The sequence below is a fragment of the Halichoeres trimaculatus genome, unplaced genomic scaffold (genome assembly GCF_033239565.1).
Source record: "Halichoeres trimaculatus isolate MK-OKI-2021-1 unplaced genomic scaffold, fHalTri1.1 fHalTri1_scaffold_12, whole genome shotgun sequence".
In the NCBI taxonomy this organism is placed as follows: domain Eukaryota; kingdom Metazoa; phylum Chordata; class Actinopteri; order Labriformes; family Labridae; genus Halichoeres; species Halichoeres trimaculatus.
Genome location: NW_027437190.1, coordinates 25,363,293 through 25,371,690, shown reverse-complemented (window position 1 = coordinate 25,371,690; position 8,398 = coordinate 25,363,293). Strand labels below are relative to the sequence as shown.

The 8,398-nt window shown below is 38.5% G+C and overlaps 1 protein-coding gene across 1 annotated transcript; it reads left to right on the top strand.

The window, feature by feature from the left end:
• The first annotated feature begins 849 nt into the window (after nucleotides 1-849).
• On the top strand, nucleotides 850-8,226 carry LOC141801139 (uncharacterized). The gene is made up of 9 exons (XM_074684082.1): nucleotides 850-964; nucleotides 2,446-2,526; nucleotides 4,853-5,356; nucleotides 5,470-5,519; nucleotides 5,618-5,713; nucleotides 6,261-6,417; nucleotides 6,619-6,698; nucleotides 6,902-6,997; nucleotides 7,169-8,226. Exons 2-9 carry the CDS (start codon nucleotides 2,457-2,459, stop codon nucleotides 7,415-7,417), a joined length of 1,302 nt encoding a protein of 433 aa, XP_074540183.1. The 5' UTR covers nucleotides 850-964; nucleotides 2,446-2,456; the 3' UTR covers nucleotides 7,418-8,226.
• Nucleotides 8,227-8,398: the final 172 nt, after the last annotated feature.

Here is an 8,398-nt window from a genome sequence, read left to right as displayed (position 1 = left end):
CTGAATAAGCTTTACACAGCAAATAAAATGTATTTCATTTCATTTCCAGGCAGCCCGGATGAAAACAAGGAAGGACTTCTGTCACCTAGATTGAGCCACTGCCTTTTGTGTTGTGCCCAAGAATTCTACGTTCTCTTGGCCACAAAGAGCTAATTGTAGTCTGGGGGGGCTTTATGGCCTGCAGAGAGAGGAGGTCTGATTTCACATTGTGTTGAACAGAAACCAGGAGTTTCCCTATACAATCAGCCCCACAGGTCTCGAAATCTTACCTGTACTCCCATAGGCCAGCAAAAGCTTAATCCACTGAGCTATTTAAGTAAATCTGTAATTGCTAGGTGCAGTTTGAGTTTACTTTCATGTTAGCAACCAAACACAATGATGAACTGTAACGTAATATATCCTTTTACACAGAGTTGGCACATACTGGAGTGGTATTAAGGGATCTTTTGACAGCTTGACGTACAAAGGGTAGTTAAAACGTGTATTATTTTACATGATATGGAAAAATTTCAAAATGATAAAACTTTCTTAAGCATTTCATGTAGCGTAATGTTATCACAGTGCTTACATTAACCATGTTATTTGTTAAACTCTTTTGTTTTGACTGGATCCAGCTTCTAATCAGAAATTTTTGCTGGTGATTATTACATTATCAATATTAAGGTTATGCCAGTTCAACTGTGTCACCACACAGTAAAAACACTCTTTTTTTAAATAATCAAAATTCATTTAAGGGCATCTAAAGACCCACCCAGCAACAGCAGGTTTTAGCTTCCTCCTCCTCCTCCTCCTTTCCAAAGTGGTGCAGGTGAGAGTTTCCACTTATTAGGTTGTCACTACAGGGCTGTGGGCAGGAGGTGGAGGAGGGGAGGTGACAGAGAGCACTAGAGAAAGGGGACGCCAGACAGAGAGAGCTCATTCACTTCAACCACAGCTGACGAAAAACCCCACAAGAGCAGTCCAGGTAAGACGAATTGAATTCAAAAATTTCTGAATTAAATGATGGATTTTGTTATCACGATACACAATTAGATAACAAGTTTTGATATTAGTGTACAGAGAATCAAAGGATGATGCAGGTGAGAAATAGTGGTACTATTGTTGCCAGCGGGATGTGGCAGAGAAACACTCCTGTATCTGTTATGGGTTTCCAGTGCATTTTATGTTAAATGAGTTCAACCATAACTAACTGACAAAACTAAAAAGTGTCTTGGCAAATAAAGAAAAAAAGTCTGAAATATTTAGTATCTTTTATACTTAATTTCCAAACAGACTGATCTTTTTTTTTGTTTTGTTTTTCACCTGAAAATAACGTAAAGCTGCTTATTTTAATATTCCCAACTCAGTTAGTGTTAGTGTTCCCTTTTTTCCTCATTACAAAGAAAATCTTACCACAAAACTGTCATGATTTTGCCTTCTTTTGAGCATCTTTTTAACATCTTTTTAACACAATATGCCTTTTATTTATATTGTGTTGATATAAAATTTGGGGAGACACTAAATTGATTTACATTTCTAATTATTAACACCAGGTGAGGTCAGTGGTTCAGTTGGATATTGTTCAGTAACACCTTCATTAAACCCTGAGCATGACTCATCATTATCACATGATGAAAATGTTCAGAGTGAGTGTGAAAAACAAAGTCGACAAGAAGGTGTGATATAGAAGATAAGGATTAAGCATCATAACATACAAATTGGTGTTAAGCACATTAAATTAAGTATTCCTCTGTGGAATCTGTTTTTCGGAATAACCTCTTTATTTTGACCTGGAAGCCAAAATGGCTACTGTTGTCACTCAGTTTCCAGGGTGTAGAGCCCAAAGGAGTCCGGGCTGGGATCCAAGGGAGAAGGGAAAAAACAAACCGTGCAGCTTAGCGGTTCTCCCGCGGGGACTGAACGAGGAACAAACACTTTTTAATTGAGTTTTCTGATAGACCTCAGCACACAGAAACCCTTACTGTATAATCCTAGGTCACAAAATGGGACTATATTTAGCAGGGGTGAGCTCATGGGGGGGATAACCATTGATGAAAAGTATTTTATGATGCTTTCAGATGTGAAAAAAGACACTTTATTAAAGCTTAAAAAAATGAAGTTCCCCCTGATTATGACATGACTCATCCAAACAATTTTGAGATCAGTTTCATGTGGAACAATTAGAGAATTGTTATAGGAGACCTCAGATGACTCTCACAGATCAAAAACTCTCACAGGTGGGTAACAGTGAGTGAGCGCTCTGTAAAGCAAAGGGAAACAGTTTGGATCGTTTGTCACAACCTTCATAAAGTTACACTCAAAACACTTCAAGTTTGTACTTCATCTGTATATTCTACAAGGGAATATTTGTCACAATGCCTTTGTAAAACTTGAAGACATTCATAACAGCATGTCTGTATGCTCATTTTATTCATGTAAGTTCTACATTGTACTCTTGTTTTACAGGACTGAACAGAATGACTTTATCCCGGGTTGGAAAAAGAGCTCCAACTCTTTCTACAGGCAGCATAATGGCCTCTACTAGAGGTATCACTATTCTCAAATTATTTTTAAATGAAATAAAGCTCAACAACCCATGCAACTATGACACCCTTCTTTCCTTAGACCCTTATTTTGCTGGGGGGGGGAATAAATTTAGTTTCTTGCGAAACAGACTGACTCAAAACTGATGCCCTTCTATGAGCGGCTGAGGCAAACAAGTCCATCAGTGACCAGACTGACTGCTCCTGGGTTTTTTCTAATGCCTTTTACCTCTGCTACTGTAGAGTTGTGTCAGACAAGGTGACTCACAGCAGTCTGTCCCTCAACAGTTTTGTTATGTTTTCATGGGAAAGTTTCTGTATCAGGATGAGAATCGTTTGTCTGGTCAGGCTTGTGCAGGGAAAGAACCCTTCACCCTTGTAGCTATGGCTTCTTTTTTGGGTCTCTGCTAGAAAAATGACATACCCAATTTGAAAAAGAGAATATCTTTGCATCTACAATGTCTATTTGAAACATTCTGATGTCATAATAAAAGGAACATTTGCTCAGATGTGCCCGTATTTATATCACTAAGGCTCAGAGTAAAACCTCTGGTGTTACTCAAACAAACCGAAGTGTGGTTGAAGTATGACTTGAGGGCATTTGTAGCTGAGTTTCTCCTGTTTAATCTGGTGTTCAATATGACTTTGTTTCTACAAGAGAAGTGCTTCATTTTATGCCTTTTGTTGCAGAGCAACTTCAAAGTCCTCAATTGGAGACTTTAGGGTTAACCTTAGGGTTTAAAGGGTTTAAGTACCTGCTCTCTGTGTTGGAGCCGTTAATCAGTAAAAGTGCAGTTAAATTAAATAATATCTCAGGGTAGAGGACAGTGAAGTGATAAACAACAACACATATTGTAAAGAACAGAGGAAGGCAGTACAAGGACTGTCAGAGTAAAAGGGACATTATTAAAGTTTTACAAAAATTTCAACCTTAGCCTATGTATTTGTCTTATTTCTATAAACATATCTGCCAACACACCAAACAAATGTTTCTGACATTTTTTGTAATCAGATTGATGTCATCCCAGAAACTTTGCTGGAAAACTGCAGAGACTTTTTTTTTAAATACGTCAACTGGCTCACATTAAAGATTCAGTACTGTCCTTCTAATTAGATGCTATGAAGTAATTTTCTCTATTCTCTTGTTATCTTTTGTGTTATGAGTCATATATATATATATATATATATATATGAGTCAATACATCAGAACAGGAAGTGAAGTTAAAAAGTGAAGTGAAGTTATAAAATGAAACAGGATAGGACAGGAAAAAGACAAGGCTGAACTAAAAAGTGTCAACTGAACATAAATAAGACAGAACTGTCTGAAATTTTCACTTTTTGAAAGCAAATCAGGCTAAATTATTTGCTCTTGAAATTAGATGTGCCATGTATGACAAACGTTTAATTTACATGTTGGTTTAGTATTACATTAATTCTAAGATGTATTTTTCTTATTAGAACGTGGGTCTGTGTTCAAGGTTTTGTTGTTGTTGTTGTTGTTGTTGTTGTTGTTGTTGTTGTTGTTGTTGTTTTCTAAATTTATACTTTTGGGGATTTTAACCTTTATGATGGAACATCATAAAAGACACAGGGAATGTGGAGATTAGAGAGTCTAGATTAGAGATTGGACAGGCAGCAAATGGCCAAAGATAGGCATCAAAGCATATATTGTGTTGGCACCTTAACTGCTAGACCAATGGCACCCCAGATGTGAGTTTTTACAGTGTAGTAGTTTCTTTTGCAAAGGGACTGAAATCTCCTATCATGACATGCCTGTTTGGTGGTGTTTCTTCATTCACTGAATCGTTTAGTGTATCTTTAGCATGATTTAGGTCAGAGTATGGAAAGTGAAGAGGAAATGTGAGAGGAGCACCCAAACTTAAGAGCAGTAAGTGCTGCTAGATACCAACACTCTGGGACACTGGGGGGGGGGGGGGGGGGGGGTCCCAAAAGCAAAGATGTCATATCGTTGCTCTCTCCTGAATAGATGACACGGATACTGGCATGGATACTGCAGCACACAGGTGTCTATAACCATTTGGGAAACAGTTTGAGGGACCGTTGAAGTTGTTAGAGTACAGTCTGTATGTGCATGGGTTACCTGAACCTTGTTGTGACATTCTCTTATGACATCACTCTTATGGAGCCCACAAGACTTCATACTGCAAGACTAAATTACTTAGTTTACTTTGACGCACATGTTTAATATCTTTGGAAAACAGATCAAAGCAGTTCTCTTGTACATAATGCAAAATGTCTAGCTAACCTTAATTACTGACATTTTTCTTTTTCCATACTCACATTTTCCTGTATTTTTCCCACAATGCCAGGCTACTGTAGCATCCTGCACCTCCTCCTGTTAGGAATACTTCTTCCGTCAGTATTAGTCTCAGGCCAAAGTACCACACCTTCCACAGCCTCTGCTGGTGCCTCTGCCTCTAGCACCATGACTGCTGGAACCAAAACCACAGGCAGTGCAACCACTCTGCAGACAGCCCCTACCAGTCAGTCCTCCACCTCTGGAGGTGGAATGGCCTCTACAACCCAGTCCAACATGATCACAAGCACCTCCATAGCCTCAGCATCAACCTCCATCAAGGCCACCACAATGTCTATGACCTCCATGGCCTCAGCATCAACCCCCTTAAAGGCCACCACGATGCCTACATCCTCTGGAGGCTCAGCATCCACCACACCTTCTGTTGGTTCAGTGACCATGGCTCAGTCCAGCACTGCTAAGGGCCCAGGCACAACTAATCCATCCAGCCCCATGACTTCAGGGTCTGCCTCCTCAAACACAGGGATGTCTACCAGTCAGCCATCAAACTCCACTGGTATGGCTCAGTTCAACAAATAGCATGTGTTAGCTAACTTTAAGGCTTTGTTTGTCAATGAAAAAGAAATTAAACTCCTGCCATAACTTTGTCTTTTCTCATTTTTGCTGCAGGCATGTCTGGTATGAATACAACCAACATGTACACTTCATCAATGGGCATGGCAAGTTCAACTTAAGGAAAGAAGTGTACTCTGATGCTTGCTTCACTTATGCCCCTGTTCTCTAATTCCTCTAATCAAGCTTTATCTCTCCAACATAGATAAACTGCCCCTCATTCGCCTGCAACTACTCAGACTGCTACTCAATGTACATGAGTCAGAACACCACTACATGCACTCCTGGTGCGTGCTGTGAGGTAAGGAGCCAATGACAAAGTCAACATTTTATAAATGTACAACAGTTCATTGCAGCTTTTCCATTCATGTCATGACATTTTTGGACTAGTACTACTCATCAATTTGTGCTACTAAGCTGCTGGTAGCATATTGCACAAAGTCGGGCCCTTGTCACCACTAATTGAATTGAGTTTTGTACAGTATAGAAATATGTTTTGTCCTTTCTGGCAGCACAGAGATAACAAATATATTGAAATATACTTCCAACTAAACAGAGGGCATCATGTATGAGGGCCTGTGCCCACTAAAAGCATTCTTTAAAACTATTTTCTTTGTAAACTTTAATTCAATACATCAATAATGAAGAACACACTTCATGTTAAAAGAAGACTCAACAGTGTCCATCACAGGAGGCAGAAGTATAGCATGACAACTTGTTGTTAGTGGACACAGGCCCTTACTTAGTCCTTGAAAACACTGTTGAGAATATTTGGTATCTACAACTTGACAGTGATAATTATATTGACGTTGGTCTATTCTAATTTTCTGGTTCTTTTTATATGCCAGCTGATCAGACAGACAGACATGTACTACACTGTTGGCTGCAGCGCCTCCTGCTCTGCTAGCTGTTTCAACGCCTCTCAGACCAACTGTTCAGTGAACTGCTGCAACTCTACAGGCTGTCTCAATGGAAGCTTTGCATCCATGATGATGACAACAACAGGTGAACAGGCCCATCTTGAACCTCCCTGTGTGCGAGCCTCCCATAATGGTTTTGTTGATGTGATTACTGAACACTGTCCTTATAAATAGTTCTGCGTTATCTAATGTGTCATGAAAGGAATTTTTCAAGGTTTCTTGCTTTTGTTGTTAAATCTTAAGTTTGCAAGGTTCAAACAGTTGTTCTTTTTTTATTTCTTTATAGCAATGCCTACCACCAAGAGAGCTACGACGACACCAATGGCTACAACCACTACAGCCAGACCACAAACAACAGCAAACACAGTAAGAAAGAGCTGCATGTATGTGAATTTGTGTGCATGTAAATGGATGAGCAGACTTTGTAACCATCTGTCAGTGTCCATCAAAATGAACTTGAATACAGTTCTCAGTGCTTAAGATTACTTGTTAATGATCTACCATTTTGTTTTGATGGTGCACATGTCAATATCTCTGACATTTTTTGTTTGTTTGTGTTTGTTTTAAAGGGAAACAAATGCACTCAAGGGACATGTACAGGTATCGACTGCTACAAAAAATTTGCCACCACACAAGTATGCTCATCTTCACAAACACATTGCCAGGTATTAACTATCCCACATAATCAGAAAATTCATGTTTCACAACTTAAGGGAAATGTTTAATGGTTTAACCCTGTAAGATTTTGGTGCATTTGGTAAATTTATTTCATTACATATCTAAAAAATAACACCCAATTTCAGATTATTGTGTCTCTCACCTCTTTGCCTTCTCAGCTGAAAAAAGAGACTGCTGGTAGTTCATTCAAGTGGACAGCAGGCTGCACCACAGACTGTTCAACAGAGACTCGATGCAAGGAAACTACAAAACCACCATGTCTTCAAGAGTGCTGCAACGCCACCACGACCTCCTGTCTATCCTTGGATGGCACGCCGAATTTCACTGTGGCCTCAAGAGGGCCCCATATGAACACAGAATTGATAGCCTATTTTCTTTGCCTGCTTGCCCTCGCTTTGTCACATTAAGTGATTGGGTTAACTTTTATTCAGCTGCTGTGTCGGTCATTAGGTAACCAGAGCTTTGTGTAACACACAGTCTAGCCAGGAAATAGCAGGATTAAGACTACTTCATTTAAACCAGTTTATTCCCCAAAAATGAATACGATATTAAAGTATATACATAAGGAAATACGTAAAACATCTCTTCTAATGTTTATTTCAGTTCTTGTTTATGTAAACTCCCCAAAATTTTGCATTTAGGGGATTACAATAAATAATCATTTCAAATATTAACATCTCAAAAGATTAATTTAAATTACACAACACTTCATTTGTTTTAGCCATGACCTTGCCCATGAATGTGACTGAATTTGTGAACTCTCTTTTTCAAGAAAGCCAAAAACTGTTTCTTTTTGTGCCTTTTAGCACCAGATTTTAACATTGATTTCCATCTTTGATGGGTGAGTGAGCCTAAACAACACATCTAACTAACAATGTTTTTATCGCTAAAAATTCTCCATAGATGAACCTCTGTTTAAGCCATTGTGAGAGTGACTCAGCCGTGACTCTTTATGCACTTTATAAAACACAAATGTTGAGCCGGTGTTTTGAAGGTTTGCTGAAGAACTTCTCTAAATGTTGTCCTGAATAAAAGCAAAATATAGAACATTTATCTGCAAATATTTTGTGAATAGTGAGTTGGATGTAAGTCTATATTATGTGGTTTACAAAATATATATTTTGATGTATAGTGGTGTCATGTAAATGGATGAAATCAGCTTTGTTACAAGTTAGTTTAGTTTTGTGTGTGAATATAATGATTTTGCCTTTAAATGAAGTACCTATAATAAAATACATGTGTTATGGGTTGTGTATTGGTTGAGTTACACATTCACTTGCATTTTTCCAGCATAGTTAAAAATTGCTCATGACAAACAGATGTCATAATTTAAAAGAAGCTTAACTTAGCTTAAATTAGGGACATGTGAAGTTTAGTTGATACACATA

Bases quoted from the DNA above. Each gene is read 5' to 3' on its own strand.
- LOC141801139 (XM_074684082.1), top strand. From the start codon at position 2,457: ATGACTTTATCCCGGGTTGGAAAAAGAGCTCCAACTCTTTCTACAGGC. The intron at 2,527-4,852 runs GTATCACTATTC...CCACAATGCCAG, and splicing joins CATAATGGCCTCTACTAGAG to GCTACTGTAGCATCCTGCAC. The intron at 6,998-7,168 runs GTATTAACTATC...TTGCCTTCTCAG, and splicing joins CTTCACAAACACATTGCCAG to CTGAAAAAAGAGACTGCTGG.